The sequence below is a fragment of the Phoenix dactylifera genome, chromosome 3 (genome assembly GCF_051530095.1).
Source record: "Phoenix dactylifera cultivar Ajwa chromosome 3, Ajwa_hap1_PhDact_Kaust_v1.1, whole genome shotgun sequence".
Taxonomy (NCBI): domain Eukaryota; kingdom Viridiplantae; phylum Streptophyta; class Magnoliopsida; order Arecales; family Arecaceae; genus Phoenix; species Phoenix dactylifera.
In genome coordinates, this window is record NC_143192.1 from 54667108 (window position 1) to 54688799 (window position 21692).

A 21692-nucleotide genomic window follows, 5' to 3' on the forward strand; every position below is an offset into this window, starting at 1 on the left:
CAAAACTCCAAAGCCAACCTAGGTTTTGGATTGGCTCCAAGCAAAACCAAGAAGTTCAACTTTTCAGATTCAGAGCCCTGGATGGAACTTAAAACTGTGTTTATAAATATATTGCAAACTAGACTGAGATGTTCAATGTATGCTACAATTACTAAGTAGTTCTTTATAATGGATGTTTATTAGGAAGCTTCACCAGAAAAAGAAACAAACATACACCGGGTGATAACTAAAAGCAATAACAAAAGTAACATCGACATAGCAGGAAATAAGCAAAGAAACCTGTATCTTAATCTGAATATGTGAATGGTACAAAGGAAATGATACATGCTGCATTTAACCTTTTAATGATATTGATACTTCCAAAACAGTAGGACGAAACAATGAATTATGTACACAACCAATATGTTCAACAACAATGTCACAATTAAGTGATTTCCTTGTTCAACCAAAACATAGGTTAGAATTAAGCCCAATGACTTTACCTGAATATTATTGCATTGGACTCCGAAGCCTTTTTCCAATCAACATAGATTGGCAATGTCAAGAGATAGTCATTGTTCAATGCATATGTCAACAGCAAATCTTGTGCTGATACTTCTTCAAATTGAGCATCACATAGAAGTTTCATAAAAGACCGTTGGAATTGAGTTGCAACAGCTACAACTCTGCATGTGAAAACCAATTATGAGTTAGGCAAAAACAACAAGCAAACACTAAATGGAGAATGATATGTATTTTACTTTGTAGAAAACTTCAAATCAGGAACAAAAAAATAATACAAGCATCCTATCTAAATGCATTGGGCCCTGAAATGCATTGGACCGAAGTCTTGAAACCCTCAAGGCCTTTCCTGTTCCAAGCAAACCCTCTAAGATTGCAGATTTAGTGGTGCGAAAGCGTACAAAGAATGGTAGCTTCACGGTTGATTCTTAATATAAATTCATCAACAACGATGGTCTCCTTTTCACAGTTGGAGGGCCAAACAATCCACTTTGTGGGATCCATTGGATCTCCAAAGTTGTTTAGGACCACTGGGACCAGACCCAGATATCCTCATGCCGATGTTTACCCGAGGTCCATAGGCCCAGATGATTCCATAGAGGAGAAATTAGACAGGGGCCGGGAGAGAGAGATGAATGCATGATAACATTTCTATAGAGAAGATACTTAGGCTATGTTTGGAAGAGCGGTTGCAGTAGAGCTTTTAGAAATAGAGCAGTTGGAAGTAGAACTTTCTGAAGTAGAGCTTTTAAAAAAAGCTGTTTGTTGTTTCGTAACTACATTTCTAAAGTATTGTGGCACTTTAATATGTGTTTAGTAAACAAACTAAGAAAGTACTTTTGTATGATAAAATTATCATAAAGGACATTGCATAGTATTATACAACAAAGCATAATAAAATATAACATATATTAATACATAAATATATGATATAGTATAATATTACTGTAATGTAATATAATTTTATTATAATATAGTAATATAACATTGTATATTATAGGCTATAGCATAATAATTTACTATAATATTAAATTATTTAATATAACATATTAATGTATTATGATATAATGTAATATAATATTATATTTATAGTATAATACAATAATAAAGGTACAAAATATTATAATTATTAGCGATATTAATTTTTCATAATATAACATAATATTAAATTATTTAACATAACATATTAATGTATTATGATATAATGTAATATAATATTATATTTATAGTATAATACAATAATAAAGGTATAAAATATTATAATTATTAGTGTAAATTAATTTTTTATTCTTCTAATAACCATTTATCTCTCCAACAAATTATCTAGCTAGGTGATAAAATTAATTAAACAATTACTAAATTTTCAGATGAGAATCACACATATGAGAAACTGTTTAGCATGTTCTATGTACACAGTTTAATAAGGCTTGGAATACACTTCATATAGCCCGGTATATAGTTAAGTATTTCTGGTACATAGTTAAGCTTGGTTCACAGTTAAATAAGGATTGAACACAGTTAATTTAGCCTGGTACACACAAAATATATCTTGGCACACAGTTGATCAAAACTTGCACAACAGTTAATATCCTACCTAAACTTTACTTTGTTCATACTTTTACATTGTTGATATACTAGCAAAAAAAAAAATACAAAAAGCAACATTCATGTTTGCTCAAATATAAAATAAAATAACTAGTTCCTCAATAATTTTATAAAGAAAATAAGCCAACGAGCTATAGATATTTTTGTTCCATGCAATTGGATTTCAGAACTATTTCAGAATGCCACAAGCAAATACACAAGAAATGGAGCAAGGCGGGAGAACAAAAAGAAAAAGGAAAAAGAAGGTAGAAACAAAAAGGAAAAGAAGTAGAAGAAATATAGTATTAAAAGAAAAAGGTAGAAACAAAAAGGGAAAGAAGGAGAAGAAATATAGTAGTAAAAGAAAGGAAATAACTATTAACCATTGCATTTAACTCCATAAAATATGAAAAATCTGTAAGAAGAATCATCACATGAGTGCAGGACATATCGCGGTACTATATTTTATTAATTACCATGTACCAGTAGGAGCTACAAGTCACGGCTATCTAATTCTTGATAATTGAGACAGAAACTAATCAATCAAATGATTTTGTCTGTCTTCAAGTACTAGATTCTCCAAAACAGGCTGATATAACTTCTTAATTATAATGTTCAATCGCATCATACAGGGGAAAACACACTCACAATAAATTCTCTGAAAAATAAAGCCGCAGATTGACTGACAAAAGGATAGGAACCACAGTTGAATTGATATCATGAACAACTTTAGCTACATAAATACAAATCGACATCCAATCAAAACGGTGTTAACAACTGAGTAGTTAACCTCGTTTGCATGGACAGGATAACCTCAGAACATGTTATACGTGTGAGCCTCTCCGTACACCGCGTCAGACCCAATCCTGAGTCTCAGCTGGGCGCAAACCGATCCAAGAGCATGCACATGGTTGCGTCCTCTCCTTCTCTTTTGTCGTGAGGGAGGACGCCACGTAAACGCCGCTCCGGGCCAGGAGATCGATTTAGAAGACGCTTCCATGAAAGCGAAAAAGCAAGTACGTGGAAAACCGGGGACGGAGTGATTTCTGGAACAAAAAAATCTATGGCTAGGAGGACCACCTAAGCCTGGACCGCGATATCGCGGTCCATATGCTCTTCTTCGCGGTCTATGCTATGCTCGAGAAGGATCTCAGCGTGGACCGTGATGTCCATGAAAAAAAAAGGGATGAATTTCAGAAGGAATGGAAAAAGTAATTAAAATTTTTTCTCTTGAAATGTGATTCAAAAGTTGCATACAAAAATAAAAAACAAGAATACTTTTTCTTGCACGAAAGTGATTCTGATCCCACGGCTAAAGTTTTTTGTTAGGGCTTCAGCAGAATTTTAGATTTATAAAGGAACAAAGTATGTAATTGTTATATTTATTATGAGTATTTTGATCAAAAAAATAGTTTTCCGACAAAGCTCAAAACAACTTTTTCGGAAAGCTTCAAAATGGAGCTTCTTCCAAAAAGTTGTTTTTAGCTTTCTGAAAAAGCTAAAACAGCTTTTCAAAATTTTTACCAAACATCCTTTTTAATCTAAAAATGCTTTTGGAAGGCTAGAAAGTGCTTTTTGGCCCTCCAAAAGCTCCTCCAAATGGGGCTAAAGCATCTAAAAATGGGGTAGGCACCAATGAAAGGTTAAGTTTTTTAAGAAGTGGGGAAGGAGGTTAGCCTCTCACTTTCTAAGTGCAGGTTTTCTCTCAATGCATCGTTGAGACATTGCGAAGTCTTTTAGGCTTTATCCCTTCCTTCCACTTTTTTGGAACATCATACCCTCACAGCCACACAAGTTAACCGGCCATCGTTATGGAAACTCCTATGCGGGACTTTAATCCTTCCATCATCCCTAGGAATCTAAAGCTTTTTTTGGCTTCTGAAGCGCCTACCTCACTGAACAGTGGCACCAACTTGGGTAGGGGTCCCAACCATTACTCTTTGCATCTCAAATATATCGGAGAAAGTTAAAAGTGTCGACATTACACACTGGCTAATCATCTAAAGAAAATCATCTAACCACTAGTCTAAATCTCAATATCTGGCCTTCTAATCTTCGTGCACTCTGGAAACCTAAAGAAAATCAAGCCATTAGATAGGAACGAGCGGGCTGTGATTAGCATCGTGCACCGCCATGTGGTGCACCTGGCGTAGGCTCACTGCATCCAGGAGGAGAATGGGAAAAAGATGAGGGCAGAAAAACCTCATCCAGCCACCAAGGTGGTAGCCTGGTGGTAAGGGGGCGATAATTCCATCCGAGTTGTTCGAGTTCGAAATGCACGGACGTCGATTAAATTAGGGGACTGGATGCCCCACGCACGGACGGCTTGTTGGCGGATATGCTTTCCTTCCATATGTACCGAGGTGGCGCTGGGGTGACGTACCCACACGTGAGGCAGTGAGCCCAGTGGGGTGAGCTCACGGGTCGGAAAAAGCATGCAAAAATCTGCGACCTGTATCGAACATTCCTTGGTGGAAGGAGGACCCGTAGTGGGGCTGCTACGCGGGTAGGCTAGTCCCTCCCCCCTCCCTCTTATTATTTACAAAAAAAAAAAAAAAAAATTTCATCCACTTCATAGGTTGTTTCTTTGCACGGCCTGGATAAATCTAGTAAACATTCACTTTTGAGGCAGAGGAGGACCCTCAAAGTTGAAGTCATGATGCACAGGGCACTTGACTTGGGTTGGAGGGGAACCGATTGGGTTGTGCCGCATTGACTTGGGTAAACCCTTTTTCTTGGTGCACACGGCACTAGTGTTCTGTAATCAAATAAAAAACAGCACTAGTGCTCAAACCCAGAGCTCACCCAAGCCAGACTGAGTTGTCATCGACGCTTGGCATATGCTCTTCTCTAACCACCAGTCTAAATCTCAATGGCTGGCCTTCTAATCTTCATGCGCTCCGAACAACCTAAAGAAAATCAAGCCGTTAGATAGGAAGGCTTGGAACGTCGCGTAGGCTCACTGCATTCACTTTTGAGGCAGAGGAGAATCCTGAAAGTCGAAGTCAAGATGCAGCACTAACTTGGGTGAGCCCTTTTTCTTGGTTCACACGGCACTAGCGCTCTGTAATCAAATAAAAAACAGCACTAGTGCTCAAAAAACGAACGGCACTTGCGAACAGCCCAAGAGTCATCGCGACACAGACTCGAAAAATTAAACAATAACTAATGACCATATAGAAACAGGATTAGAAGGATCGAATTGGCCTTCTTCCGTTCCAATCCAAAAGCCCGCTCTTCCGGGTCTATAAATAGGGCTCTCAAATCCCCATTTCGGTACCAACCGGCAGAACTAAAAAGCCACATAAGGAACACCTAGAGAGCCATATTAATTATGGATCCTACTTGTAGGCAAATCCTTCTTCCTCTGAATCATCTATTAATTAGCCTTCTCCTGCTATCCTTCTTCCTTCTTCACTGCTCATCAGCAACGACAGTTGCTGCGACTGCTGCTTCTTCAATCGTTGAATCCCAAGCCAGAGTTCTGCTCCATTGGAAATCCATCCTTCAAAATTCACATGCCCAACAACTCGGTTCTTGGTCCCTCTCCAACAACGCTTGCATGTGGCATGGCATCACCTGCATGGAGAATCGAGGCCGAGCTGTGATCGCAGGCATCAGCCTACCTCGTGCGGGCTTGGTAGGTAAGCTCGACGGCCTCAACTTCTCCGCCCTCCCATCTCTCACTCGCCTCCACCTCCGACGCAACTACTTGTTTGGAACAATCCCGCCTAGCATACGCACGCTTCTCACTCTCACCTCCCTCGATCTCTCGCATAATCGCCTTTCCGGCAATCTGCCCCGCGCTCTCGCCAACCCCTCTAATCTGACTGAAATCGACCTTTCTTCAAACAAATTCAATGGCGAGATTCCTCCTTGTTTCTTTGCCAACTGGACCGAGCTAACCTCCCCCAAATTCCAACAAAATTTACTTGGGGGCACACTGCCTCCAAAGATTGGCCAGCTCAAGAGTTTACGTGCACTTTATTTATACGGAAACAATCTCGCTGGTCCCATCCCTTCGACCCTTGGTAACTTGACCAACCTAAGACTCCTTATCCTTTACGAAAATCAGTTCTATGGTAATATTCCCCAGGATTTCGGCAATCTAGTTAATCTCTTGATTCTACATATCTCAAACAATAATTTAACAGGTTCCATCCCCTCCACTTTAGGAAATCTCATCAAACTCAAGACCTTGTGCCTCTTCACCAATAATCTATCTGGAACCATCCCTCATGAATTAGGCAACCTAGTGAACTTACGTGATCTAGAAATCCCAGAAAATCAACTATTTGGCTCCATCCCTTCCACTTTAGGAAATCTCACAATGCTTGACACTTTATACCTCAACAACAATTATTTATCAGGCACCAACCCTCATGAATTAGGCAACCTAGTAAACTTACGTGTTCTATTTATCTTAGACAATCAACTATCAGGCTCCATGCCTTTGATCCTTGGTAACTTGACCAACCTAACAATGCTTCGCCTAAACATAAATCGGTTCTCTGGTAATATTCCCCGTGAACTAGGCAATTTAGTTAACCTCTTGGGTCTACGAATCTCATCTAATTATTTAACAGGTTCCATCCCTTGCACTTTAGGAAACCTCACCATGCTTAACACCTTGTACCTCTATTACAATAATTTATCTGGCACCATCCCTCATGATTAGGCAACCTAGTGAACTTACGTCATCTAGGAATCATGGAAAATCAACTATCAGGCTCCATCCCTTCCACTTTAGGAAACCTCACCATGATTGACCTAGGGGTATATGACAACAATTTCTCTGGTTACTTACTTTCAGAGATCTGTAAAGGAGGTGAGCTTCAAAATCTTGCTGTGGCAAACAACTACTTTGAGGGCCCCATCCCAAGAAGTTTAAAAAATTGCTCTAGCTTATTTAGAGTTTGCCTTGAAGGAAACAATTTTCAAGGAAATATCTTTGAAGACTTTGGGACATACCCGAATCTAATCTACATTGACATGAGCTACAACCAATTATATGGCCAGATCTCACCAAGTTGGGCACATTGTGAAAATTGACAAGCTTCAAGATTTCAGGAAACCTACTTACTGGGAACATACCCCTTGAATTTCGGAAGTTGCTTCAGTTAGAAGTCCTGGACCTTTCTTCAAATCAACTTGCAGGAGAAATACCAAGAGAGTTAGGTTCCATGAGCTTATTGTTCAACTTGAATTTGAGTGATAACAAAATATCTGGAATAATTCCATCGAAGTTTGGAAAATTGTCTGATCTGAAAATTCTTGATTTATCTAACAACAACATCAGCAGCCCAATACCACCACAATTAGAGGGTTGTATTAAACTGCGCATCTTGAATTTGAGCAAAAATAACTTTGATGGGATCATTTCGTCTCAACTTGGAGAGTTAAAAGGATTGCAAGATTTACTTGATCTGAGCCATAATTTTTTTGGAGGACAGATACCATCACAACTGGCAAGTTTGACAAATTTAAGATCTTTAAACTTGTCCCACAATAATCTATCAGGTGCCATTCCTTCATCTTTTGGAAGCATGTTGAGTTTGTCATCAATAGATGTATCATACAACAATTTGGAGGGCCCACTTCCGAGAAGCAAATTGTTTCAAAATGCTCTGGCAGAGTGGTTTATCCATAACAAGGGATTATGTGATGAGGTGCCAAGTTTGCCTACTTGTGGGTCAACCACTGTAAGCACTCATCATTCAACTAAAAACCACATTATACTCTTTGTTATCACTCCTATATTGGGTAGCTTGGTTCTTTTAGGTTTGTCTACTATCATCATTGCCGCTCTTCGTAGGAGAGGAAACCCTACAGAGAAAAAGGATACTGATGTTGTTATTGGCGATCTATTTTCGATATTGAATTTTGATGGAAGAGTTGCTTATGACTATATCATCAATGCCTCTGAAAATTTTGATGAGAAATATTGCATCGGGAGTGGAACATATGGCAAAGTTTACAAAGTAGAACTTCCAATGGAACAAGTGGTAGCTGTTAAAAAACTTCATCCAATAGAAGGAGTATTTGATGAGAAAATTTTCCAGAATGAGATTCAAGCATTAACTAGAATTTGACATCGTAACATTGTAAAACTTCATGGGTTTTGCTCCAGTTCAGGTTGTAAATTTCTTATATATGAGTACATTGAGAAGGGAAGTTTAGCCAGCATCCTTTGTAATCAAGAAATAGCAGAGGAATTAAATTGGGAGAAAAGAGTTCATATTATCAAAGATGTGACCCATGCTTTATCATACATGCACCATGATTGCAATCCATATGTAGTGCATCGAGACATCTCGAGTAATAATATATTATTAGACTCTGATTTTAAGGCTTATCTTTCGGACTTTGGCACTGCAAGAATTCTAAAATCTGATTCATCAAATTGGAGCACAGTAGCAGGTACATTTGGATATGCTGCCCCAGGTAAGTCATTCTTCCAATTTATCCTCCTTATTATTGTAGTTATTCTATTTGTCATATATATATATATATATATATATATATATTCTTATACTTTTCTTTATTTTTCTATTTCTATGTCTTATGGGGCTTACCATGCATTTGAAAAATAGGATTAGTATATATTTGCCAAATAGAGATATTTCAGTAAACCTATGATCATGATTATATCTTTCATTTGTGAATCTCTTGATACCGGAGCTTAGATATTTAAATAAAAGCAAACTAGTGCCTATAGATAATTAATATTTTTAAATGATGATTATATTATTTAACTGGTAATCATTTAAAGAAAGCAAACAAATAAAAACTATTACTAAGCATAAACTTTAATTAGTCAATAATAATATTTATTTTACAAAAATCAAAGTATTCCAAAAATTAATATATAAATTAAATTTGGAGACAAGATTTTGGTATTTTTGTTAAGTTTGAGAAAAATTACTTAAATTGGAAATGAAAAGATTATTCCTTTCTCTATTTTTTTGCAGAGCTTTCGTACATGACAAGAGCGAATGAGAAATGTGATGTATACAGCTTTGGCATAATAATATTAGAAGTAATAATGGGAAGACATCCAGGTGATCTTGTCTCCTCCCTATCTTCATCAGACGTCCAACATATGCTATTTAGTGATGTATTAGATCAACGCATCTCACCTTCTGCAACTTATATGGTAAAAGAAGTGCTGCTGCTGGCTATTATAGCATTTTCATGCATCCGTATTGTACCACAAGCACGACCAACCATGCAAAGGATATCTCACTTATTCATAAGTGGCAACATTCCAACTATTCACGAGCCGTTCAACTCAATTAAATTATGTCAATTAGTGGAGTTTTTAACATAGATGCAGTGCTTAATAGCCACAAAATTCTTATGTATTTCTTTCATGTTGCATCTATTTTTACCTTCTAGAAAACCATTATATGAACCTCCACTCTATTGTTCCCATTCACTACTCTTTTCAACAAATTTAAAGGGCAGTGTCTCACTTCCTCCATTTTCCCAACATAGTTTGTTTTGTTTAGCTTTCTTTTTATATGTAGTGTCATCAGTTGATAGATGGCCTATGATGCCGTGATCCATGTGATAGTTTCAAGTGGAATGATTTTTTTGATGGATCTATAAGTAGTAAAAAGAGGGGTGGGGGGGGGGGGGGGGGGGGGGGGGGGGAACAAAAGGCTGTGAGGGATCATTTTGCTTAAACTTGTCTTTTGCTTTACTTGGACTCGGCGGGACAAAGCCTAATCTACTAATATTAAGATGCCAGTTGCCAGCAGTGATCCATTTTGATGCCCATTTCATTTTTCCAACGCTAGTTATCAAAATCTAAGAGAGCTTTTTCTAGTTGGTTCACGTTCACTCTGTGAAGATTTTGGGTCGCAGTGAAATAGCCCGGGTAGAACAGGTCGGTATGTATTATTTGAGTACGAAGCCTGAGAGCTCTTGCAGCAGGTCCAATATAACTGGGAGGAGAAGGGAAAAAAGTAACCAAAGATGAGTGCAGGAAAACCTCAGCCACTTCATAGCTTGTTTCCTTTCAAGACGTTGGTAAATCCAGTAAACGTTCACTTTTGAGGCGGAGGAGAATCTTGAAAGTTGAAGTCCTGGTTGGAGGGTAGCTGATTGGGATCTGCTTTTTCAGTTCACTAACATACATTAAAATTTGTCATGGTTTGAAGAGAAACAAAGTAAAAGCATATTCTCCGAGCTGAGCACTTCACAATCCATGAGAATCACCAACTGATATATTACCCTTGCATCTTGGCAGAAATGCATTTATAAATAAAAAAATTCGTATTACTTTTACCTGCTAATATTCTAATGAAATGTTTCATAAAAATGAAGCCATCAAAAGTGAATTTTTGAGCTCCCCATCCAGAGCGAATTAATTGAACACAAATGCTGAAATTTATTAGGTTATGATCTCAAACAAAATAGACTTTGCACCAGCAGCTATAGATTTTACTACGACTAAGAGACTATAATGCCAATAGAGTAGCCAGTAAATGAGACTGACAGCTCAGCAACTATATCTAAGGTCCTGTTTGGGGGAGCTGTTGGCAGTAGAGCTGTTGGAAGTAGAGCTGTTGGAAGTAGAGCTGTCTGAAGTAGAGCTGTTATAAAAAGCAGTTTGCTGTTTGGTAACTACATTCGTAAAGTGCTGTGGTACTTTGTTTTGTGTTTGGTAAACAAACTGAGAAAGTACTTTTATATGACAAAATTACCATAAAGGACATTGCATAGTATTATACAACACAACATAATAAAACATAACATAAATAAATACATAAATATACGATATAGTATAATATTATTGTAATATAAAATAATATTATGTTAATATAGCATAATAGTAATATAATTATTAGAGTAAATTAATATTTGATAATATAACATAATATTAAATTATTTAACATAACATATTAATGTATTATGATATAATGTAATATATATTATATTTATAATATAATACAATAATAAAAGTATAAAATATTATAATTATTAGTATAAATTAATTTCTCATAATATAACATAATATTAAATTATTTAAAATAACATATTAATGTATTATAATGTAATGTAATATAATACAATATTTATAGTATAATACAATAATAAAGGTATAAAATATTATAATTAATATTATAAATTAATTTTCCATCATATAACATAATATTAAATTATTTAAAATAACATATTAATGTATTATAATGTAATTTAATATAATACAATATTTATAGTATAATACAATAATAAAGGTATAAAATATTATAATTATTAGTATAAATTAATTTTCCATAATATAACATAATATTAAATTATTTAACATACCATATTAATGTATTATGATATAATATAATATGATATTATATTTATAGTATAATACAAAAATAAAGGTATAAAATATTATAATTATTAGTATAAATTAATTTTTTATAATATAACATAATATTAAATTATTTAACATAACATATTAATGTATTATGATATAATATAATATGATATTATATTTATAGTTTAATACAAAAATAAAGGTATAAAATATTATAATTAATATTATAAATTAATTTTCCATAATATACCATAATATTAAATTATTTAAAATAGCATATTAATGTATTATAATGTAATGTAATATAATACAATATTTATAGTATAATACAATAATAAAGGTATAAAATATTATAATTATTAGTATAAATTAATTTTCCATAATATAACATAATATTAAATTATTTAACATAACATATTAATGTATTATGATATAATATAATATGATATTATATTTATAGTATAATACAAAAATAAAGGTATAAAATATTATAATTATTAGTATACATTAATTTTCCATAATATAATATAATATTAAATTATTTAACATAACATATTAATGTATTATGATATAATATAATATTATATTATATTTATAGTATAATACAAAAATAAAGATATAAAATATTATACTATTAGTATAAAATAATTTTTCATAATAATTTTCCATAATTTTTCATAAAATAATTTTTCGCGGTCCAGGGGCTCTTCTTCATGGTCCACGCTCGAGGAGGACCTCAGCGTGGGCCGCGAGGTTGATGATAAAAAAAAAATAATAGATTGATTTTGGAAGGTATAGAAAAGGATTAAAATTTTTTTTCTTCTAAAATGTGGTTCAAGAGATGCATACAAAAATTGAAAAGAAAAATACCTTTTCTTACGGAAGGGAGTCTGACGGCTTGGGTTCTTGGCTCCAGCAGATTTTTAGGTTTATACAGGGATAAACTATGTAATTATGTTATTTTAATATGGACATTTTTGTCAAAAATATAGCTTTCCGAAAAAGCTGAAACAGCTTCCTCCCAAAAGCTCCAAATTGGAGCTTCCTCCCAAAAGCTGTTTTCAGCTTCCCGCAAAAGCTGAAACAGCTTTTTGAAAAATTTACCAAACATAGTTTTTCATCTAAAAGTACTTTTGGAGGGCCAGAAAGTGCTTTCTGGCCCTCCAAAAGCTCCCCCAAACAGGGCCTAAGTCCGTAAGAATTTGCTAAAGATGTTACTTAGGAGCAAGTAGATGCTTACCATATCCTTTTGCAAATGTGGAAGCCATCCAAAATACATGATCATGTGAGTCTAAGAGGGTCGTATAGAGCTTTTCCACTGGAGTAGTATTCTTTTGCGACTATACTACCTTAAAAAAAGCCTATTTAGCCCCAATTGTTATATATCGGACCTGTGACCATCTCATCGTTTCGGCCAGTCAATATTGATATGCCCATGTTCTCATTCAAGATTCCTCATGCACTGTAATGTTTTCTCTAATGACTTGACCATTTGAAAGTAAGATTAGGCCCTTGGTGGCAGAAAGCACAGCTTTAGAGAAAGCAACTGACAAAATGTGATAGCCATTTCACTGCAAAAGGCATTGCCATGTAGGGCTCGTTTGGTTCGCGGGAAGTATTTTCCCTCCTAGGAATATGATTCCTGGAAATCAGATTCCTAGGAAGAGGATACCTAGGAAAGTACTTTTGACATGTTTGGTTAACCATGGGAAAGTGACTAATTTCCAAAGTGCTTATGTTTGGTTGACCATCCACTTTCCTAGGAAAGTTATGTATAATTCCTATTATGCCATTAATAAAAATTAGGTCTTTAATGCCTCTTTAATGCTTCTTTAATGCTGAAGGGTCTTTTTGGAAAAAAATAAAAAAGGAGTGATTCCCACCTCATGGGAAAGTAACTTTCCCATGTTTCTCATGGGAAAGACTTTTCCATGAAATGTGGGAATCATATTCCCATGGGAATACCACTTTCCCATCTCTCTCCTTTGAAAACTCCAACCAAACAAGAGGCATTTCATTACTTTCCCGTTGACCACACTTTCCCCCCTCGTTTTCCTGCGAACCAAACGAGCCCGTAAAGGTAGCAGACCACAATGGTGTATACGAAAATCCATAAGTGTGGGGCTCAAAATGGCTTGGGTTAAACTGAACCCAGACTGAAATTGGCTAAATTGTCATTGATTGGACTAAGCCTCCAGGGAAGAGTGTGGTTCATTTTGGATCAGCATCCCATCAAGAAAAATTCCATCCAACTAATCCCATTCTAAAAATATCCAATTGAACCTGTTGCTGGAAATTCCGAACTCGGGGGCCGCCGCGAACCGAGAAGGGGGAGGAGCCTCCGCTGCCGGGACGGTGGGTGGCGGTGCGCCGACGGCTAGTGGCGTCCTCCTGGGGGGCGTAAGTCCTGCAAGAAAAACCGGTGGCCGGGCTCCCCGGCGCCGGCCCTCCGATGCTTAAGTCAGAGGGGGGCTTAACTTTGAAGAAGAGAGAGGGATTGTATGTAGAAGTCCGAAAAAATCCCCTTGGGAGGAAGAGGCCTCCCCTATCTTAGAGGGAGAAGCTCCCCTTTTATAGGGAGAGTGGCAGGATTACCTGTGATGTGACTGGACGAATTAATGGGTTACCGTCACTGTCAGGGAGCTGTCACGATTGATCGGACCCGTTGGGGTGGTTGAACCGCCGGCCGTGGTGGGCCTGGGGTCCGTAGATGACAAGCGCATTGATTGCTGAGTGAACCGGTGGTCAGAAAGAGCCGTACGCTTTGATGGTTCAGTGATCCGGAGATCATCTTGAGCCGTGTTCATTTAATGACTGAGTGCATCGGAGGCCTGAGGGGGTCTCATGCATTAATGATAGGGTGTGCCGAATGCCTGCGGAGATCTTGTGCCTTAATGACTTGGGGATGGTGGCAGATTGAAGTGGAGTCATATATTTGTTGTCAGATCCTTTGGAGGGTTAGGCGGAGATTGGATATTTGGCCAAGGCATGGGCTCGGCGGGGTTGCCTTTCTGGTCGGCGCTCTCTGGTCTCGGCCTTCTGGTCTCGGCTCTCTGGTCTCGGCCTTCTGTGCTCGGCCTTCTGTGCTCGGCAGCCTTCTGTGCTCGGCAGCCTTCTGTGCTCGGCTCGGCCTATGAGCTCGATCACTTAGAAGAGCCCGATCACTTGATGAGCTCGAGAGCGGAAGAGCTCGATCACTTGGATGAGCTCGAGAGCGGAAGAGCTCGATCACTTGGATGAGCTCGAGAGCGGAAGAGCCCGATCACTTGGATGAGCTCGAGAGCGGACGGATTTGGGTGCTATAATTGCATTTATGGGGTGGTCCATTTTTCCACCAACACTACCCTCCGACTTCCGAGTTCGAGCTGCCTTTTGGCTCGGACGAAGGAAGTAGTCCAGTCGTCGATCATCCTGTAATATAGCCAAATATATATGGAGATGTGCGTGCCAAGCAGGATGTACCTTTCATGCAGTTAGAGTTATAGTGCTTTAGGTCGACTCAGCGGCCTTCTTTGGCTTGTGGTCAACTCAGCAGGGTGCCCCCACTCAGATCGGGGCGTGTTGTCGTAGGAGGCGTCGAATGGCGTTGAAAGACGTCGAATGGCGTTGAATGTCGTCGAATGTCGTCGAATGGCGTCGAAGTGTCGTCGAATGGCGTCGAAGTGTCGTCGAATGGCGTCGAATGTCGTCGAATGGCGTCGAATGGCGTCGAATGTCGTCGAATGGCGTCGAATGGCGTCGAATGTCGTCGAATGGCGTCGAATGTCGTCGAATGGCGTCGAATGGCGTCGAATGTCGTCGAATGGCGTCGAATGGCGTCGAATGTCGTCGAATGGCGTCGAATGTCGTCGAATGTCGTCGAATGGCGTCGAATGGAGTCGTGTGTCGTCGAGTCGGCGTCCCGAGCTTAGCTAGAGCATCATTGGAGACGCATACAGGAGACGGACTTCGTCCGTTGGCGATCGTGCGCCCTATTCGGGGCGACGTTGGTCGTTTTTTGGATTCTCCGACCTGGAAATAGATAAAATATTGAAATTATTTGAAGCCAAAGTGGCGTCCTGTACCTTTTGGAGATATTTTGATGGCTTCCGAGCTTCGAAGTCCCTTAGGACTTAGCTTGGCACTAGCTTTCTTTGGCTCGATTTTCTGGGGGAGGTGTTCTGCATTCGGGCTTCTGAGCTCGGGCTTCGGAGCTTGGCAGCCTTCTGAGCTCGGCGGCCTTTGGTGCTCGGCCTTCTGAGCTCGGCGGCCTTCAGAGCTCGGCCTTCTGAGCTCGGCGGCCTTCTGAGCTCGGCAGCCTTCTGGACCATGAAAGGATTTAGCTTCATAGTACTTTCTTGGGGTAGAATCTCCTATGAATCTAGCCAGAGGAGCGCTCATCCTTTGGAAGGCATACAAAATAAGGCATCAGCCGAGCTTTCATTATGTACTAAAATCCTTTTTTAAAACCTTGCAATGATGAGGGAAATAGCTACAGCGTCGTCATAAAGAGGGCTCAACACCCTTTTGGTCTTCATCAGAAAAGGAGATGTGACTTTCACAGAGCACGGATGCTTTGAGGAAGCTCTTTTTTCCGAGCTCGGAGCTTCTGGTGCCTCTAGTTGCCCGCCCTCTGATGGTATTGATGATGCCCGTGAGAGGTCAGTTGTCATTCTGCTCCTTATGCGGCACTGAATTTTGTTCCTCGGGCTCTCTCCTGTAGGCATGATCACGGACAAAATAACTCAACCGACCTCGGCAGACAAGTGCCTCGATCTCATCACGAAGCTCGTAGCAATCCTCCGTATCATGGCCGCGATCTCGGTGGAAGCGGCAGTACTTTTTCGAGTGCTTCCGCGACTCTGTCGGACGCATTCTCAATGGAGGTCGGAGGTAGCCCCGACCCTCAATCTCCATGAGGATTTCTGCTCGGGTGGATGTGAGAGGAGTGTACGTCTGAAATTTTTGGAGGGGAGACCCCGGGCGAGCTAGGCTCTTGGGCCAAGGAGGCTCTTTCTCATGCCAGGGGAATCTGCTACTTGGTTGGGAGTGCTCCTGGTGCTTCTTCTGCATCTTGGCAGGTTGTTCGGCTTCCTCCCGCCGAGAGGCCATGGCTTCCTCAGCCTTGGCGTACTTGCGAGCTCGGGCCAACATTTCCGTGAGGTCCGCAGGGAAGTTCTTCTCGATAGAGAAGAGGAACCTGTAAGACCGGGCTCCAGTCTTTAGTGCCGACATGGCGATTGACTGGTCCAGCTCTCGGACTTCCCATGTTGCGGCAGTAAACCGATCCAAGTACTCCTTGAAGGACTCTCCCTCCTTTTGTTTGATGTCAAGGAGGGAGTCCGACGTCCGCCGCTGGGGCTGGCTAGCGGCAAAATTATTGGCAAACTGCCTGCCGAGCTGCTCAAAGGAGGAGACAGTACTCGGCTTCAGCCCGGTGAACCAAAGCCGGGCCGGTCCTCGGAGCGTTGTTGGAAAGGCTTTGCACATCATGGCCTCCGAGGCTCCTTGTAGGGCCATTAAGACCCGATAACTCTCCAGGTGGTCGAGGGGGTCGGCCCTGCCGTTGTAAGGCTCCACCTGGGGCATCTTGAACCGCGGCGGGACTGGTTCGTCATCAATTTGCTGGGAGAAGGGGGACTTTGTGGTGAACTCAAAGTCACCATCACGTCCCGGTTTCCTTCCATGGAGTGCCTGGATCTGGCGCTCCAGCTCCTCGACCTTCTTGTCGAGCTCATCATTCTGGGGGATCGCTGCAGCGGTCCATTCTGGTGCAAGTTGCCCTGGAACTGACTCGGCCTCTGAGGGTTGGGGCCAGCCACCAGGGCCTCTAGCTGGGTGTTCTCTCCAGAGGGAGGCCTGGACTTGAGAGTCCTGACCTCGAAAGGGAAGTCCGCTTGTAGGAGGCTCCGGTTGAACTGGGGCCGGAGGGGGCGGTACCGTCGGGGCGCCCCTAGGTTGCAAGCCTTGGACAGCGGTAGCCTATTTAGCCCCAATTGTTATATATCGGACCTGTGACCATCTCATCGTTTCGGCCAGTCAATATTGATATGCCCATGTTCTCATTCAAGATTCCTCATGCACTGTAATGTTTTCTCTAATGACTTGACCATTTGAAAGTAAGATTAGGCCCTTGGTGGCAGAAAGCACAGCTTTAGAGAAAGCAACTGACAAAATGTGATAGCCATTTCACTGCAAAAGGCATTGCCATGTAAAGGTAGCAGACCACAATGGTGTATACGAAAATCCATAAGTGTGGGGCTCAAAATGGCTTGGGTTAAACTGAACCCAGACTGAAATTGGCTAAATTGTCATTGATTGGACTAAGCCTCCAGGGAAGAGTGTGGTTCATTTTGGATCAGCATCCCATCAAGAAAAATTCCATCCAACTAATCCCATTCTAAAAATATCCAATTGAACCTGTTGCTGGAAATTCCGGACCCGGGGGCCGCCGCGAACCGAGAAGGGGGAGGAGCCTCCGCTGCCGGGACGGTGGGTGGCGGTGCGCCGACGGCTGGTGGCGTCCTCCTGGGGGGCGTAAGTCCTGCAAGAAAAACCGGTGGCCGGGCTCCCCGGCGCCGGCCCTCCGATGCTTAAGTCAGAGGGGGGCTTAACTTTGAAGAAGAGAGAGGGATTGTATGTAGAAGTCCGAAAAAATCCCCTTGGGAGGAAGAGGCCTCCCCTATCTTAGAGGGAGAAGCTCCCCTTTTATAGGGAGAGTGGCAGGATTACCTGTGATGTGACTGGACGAATTAATGGGTTACCGTCACTGTCAGGGAGCTGTCACGATTGATCGGACCCGTTGGGGTGGTTGAACCGCCGGCCGTGGTGGGCCTGGGGTCCGTAGATGACAAGCGCATTGATTGCTGAGTGAACCGGTGGTCAGAAAGAGCCGTACGCTTTGATGGTTCAGTGATCCGGAGATCATCTTGAGCCGTGTTCATTTAATGACTGAGTGCATCGGAGGCCTGAGGGGGTCTCATGCATTAATGATAGGGTGTGCCGAATGCCTGCGGAGATCTTGTGCCTTAATGACTTGGGGATGGTGGCAGATTGAAGTGGAGTCATATATTTGTTGTCAGATCCTTTGGAGGGTTAGGCGGAGATTGGATATTTGGCCAAGGCATGGGCTCGGCGGGGTTGCCTTTCTGGTCGGCGCTCTCTGGTCTCGGCCTTCTGGTCTCGGCTCTCTGGTCTCGGCCTTCTGTGCTCGGCCTTCTGTGCTCGGCAGCCTTCTGTGCTCGGCAGCCTTCTGTGCTCGGCTCGGCCTATGAGCTCGATCACTTAGAAGAGCCCGATCACTTGATGAGCTCGAGAGCGGAAGAGCTCGATCACTTGGATGAGCATCACTTGGATGAGCTCGAGAGCGGACGGATTTGGGTGCTATAATTGCATTTATGGGGTGGTCCATTTTTCCACCAACACTACCCTCCGACTTCCGAGTTCGAGCTGCCTTTTGGCTCGGACGAAGGAAGTAGTCCAGTCGTCGATCATCCTGTAATATAGCCAAATATATATGGAGATGTGCGTGCCAAGCAGGATGTACCTTTCATGCAGTTAGAGTTATAGTGCTTTAGGTCGACTCAGCGGCCTTCTTTGGCTTGTGGTCAACTCAGCAGGGTGCCCCCACTCAGATCGGGGCGTGTTGTCGTAGGAGGCGTCGAATGGCGTTGAAAGACGTCGAATGGCGTTGAATGTCATCGAATGTCGTCGAATGGCGTCGAAGTGTCGTCGAATGGCGTCGAAGTGTCGTCGAATGGCGTCGAATGTCGTCGAATGGCGTCGAATGGCGTCGAATGTCGTCGAATGGCGTCGAATGTCGTCGAATGGCGTCGAATGTCGTCGAATGGCGTCGAATGGCGTCGAATGTCGTCGAATGGCGTCGAATGGCGTCGAATGTCGTCGAATGGCGTCGAATGTCGTCGAATGTCGTCGAATGGCGTCGAATGGAGTCGTGTGTCGTCGAGTCGGCGTCCCGAGCTTAGCTAGAGCATCATTGGAGACGCATACAGGAGACGGACTTCGTCCGTTGGCGATCGTGCGCCCTATTCGGGGCGACGTTGGTCGTTTTTTGGATTCTCCGACCTGGAAATAGATAAAATATTGAAATTATTTGAAGCCAAAGTGGCGTCCTGTACCTTTTGGAGATATTTTGATGGCTTCCGAGCTTCGAAGTCCCTTAGGACTTAGCTTGGCACTAGCTTTCTTTGGCTCGATTTTCTGGGGGAGGTGTTCTGCATTCGGGCTTCTGAGCTCGGGCTTCGGAGCTTGGCAGCCTTCTGAGCTCGGCGGCCTTTGGTGCTCGGCCTTCTGAGCTCGGCGGCCTTCAGAGCTCGGCCTTCTGAGCTCGGCGGCCTTCTGAGCTCGGCAGCCTTCTGGACCATGAAAGGATTTAGCTTCATAGTACTTTCTTGGGGTAGAATCTCCTATGAATCTAGCCAGAGGAGCGCTCATCCTTTGGAAGGCATACAAAATAAGGCATCAGCCGAGCTTTCATTATGTACTAAAATCCTTTTTTAAAACCTTGCAATGATGAGGGAAATAGCTACAGCGTCGTCATAAAGAGGGCTCAACACCCTTTTGGTCTTCATCAGAAAAGGAGATGTGACTTTCACAGAGCACGGATGCTTTGAGGAAGCTCTTTTTTCCGAGCTCGGAGCTTCTGGTGCCTCTAGTTGCCCGCCCTCTGATGGTATTGATGATGCCCGTGAGAGGTCAGTTGTCATTCTGCTCCTTATGCGGCACTGAATTTTGTTCCTCGGGCTCTCTCCTGTAGGCATGATCACGGACAAAATAACTCAACCGACCTCGGCAGACAAGTGCCTCGATCTCATCACGAAGCTCGTAGCAATCCTCCGTATCATGGCCGCGATCTCGGTGGAAGCGGCAGTACTTTTTCGAGTGCTTCCGCGACTCTGTCGGACGCATTCTCAATGGAGGTCGGAGGTAGCCCCGACCCTCAATCTCCATGAGGATTTCTGCTCGGGTGGATGTGAGAGGAGTGTACGTCTGAAATTTTTGGAGGGGAGACCCCGGGCGAGCTAGGCTCTTGGGCCAAGGAGGCTCTTTCTCATGCCAGGGGAATCTGCTACTTGGTTGGGAGTGCTCCTGGTGCTTCTTCTGCATCTTGGCAGGTTGTTCGGCTTCCTCCCGCCGAGAGGCCATGGCTTCCTCAGCCTTGGCGTACTTGCGAGCTCGGGCCAACATTTCCGTGAGGTCCGCAGGGAAGTTCTTCTCGATAGAGAAGAGGAACCTGTAAGACCGGGCTCCAGTCTTTAGTGCCGACATGGCGATTGACTGGTCCAGCTCTCGGACTTCCCATGTTGCGGCAGTAAACCGATCCAAGTACTCCTTGAAGGACTCTCCCTCCTTTTGTTTGATGTCAAGGAGGGAGTCCGACGTCCGCCGCTGGGGCTGGCTAGCGGCAAAATTATTGGCAAACTGCCTGCCGAGCTGCTCAAAGGAGGAGACAGTACTCGGCTTCAGCCCGGTGAACCAAAGCCGGGCCGGTCCTCGGAGCGTTGTTGGAAAGGCTTTGCACATCATGGCCTCCGAGGCTCCTTGTAGGGCCATTAAGACCCGATAACTCTCCAGGTGGTCGAGGGGGTCGGCCCTGCCGTTGTAAGGCTCCACCTGGGGCATCTTGAACCGCGGCGGGACTGGTTCGTCATCAATTTGCTGGGAGAAGGGGGACTTTGTGGTGAACTCAAAGTCACCATCACGTCCCGGTTTCCTTCCATGGAGTGCCTGGATCTGGCGCTCCAGCTCCTCGACCTTCTTGTCGAGCTCATCATTCTGGGGGATCGCTGCAGCGATCCATTCTGGTGCAAGTTGCCCTGGAACTGACTCGGCCTCTGAGGGTTGGGGCCAGCCACCAGGGCCTCTAGCTGGGTGTTCTCTCCAGAGGGAGGCCTGGACTTGAGAGTCCTGACCTCGAAAGGGAAGTCCGCTTGTAGGAGGCTCCGGTTGAACTGGGGCCGGAGGGGGCGGTACCGTCGGGGCGCCCCTAGGTTGCAAGCCTTGGACAGCGATAGCCTATTTAGCCCCAATTGTTATATATCGGACCTGTGACCATCTCATCGTTTCGGCCAGTCAATATTGATATGCCCATGTTCTCATTCAAGATTCCTCATGCACTGTAATGTTTTCTCTAATGACTTGACCATTTGAAAGTAAGATTAGGCCCTTGGTGGCAGAAAGCACAGCTTTAGAGAAAGCAACTGACAAAATGTGATAGCCATTTCACTGCAAAAGGCATTGCCATGTAAAGGTAGCAGACCACAATGGTGTATACGAAAATCCATAAGTG

General features: G+C 42.3%; 1 protein-coding gene and 1 pseudogene across 1 annotated transcript; both read left to right on the plus strand.

Annotated features, from left to right (window-relative positions):
* Positions 1-5369: 5369 nt before the first annotated feature.
* On the plus strand, positions 5370-6763 carry LOC149768150 (uncharacterized). Its single transcript, XM_089929844.1, has one exon. It carries the CDS (start codon positions 5420-5422, stop codon positions 6761-6763), a length of 1344 nt encoding a protein of 447 aa, XP_089785970.1. The 5' UTR covers positions 5370-5419.
* A 32-nt stretch (positions 6764-6795) lies between these two features.
* LOC149768151 (MDIS1-interacting receptor like kinase 2-like) lies at positions 6796-9577 on the plus strand (annotated as a pseudogene).
* The last annotated feature ends 12115 nt before the right edge of the window (positions 9578-21692 follow it).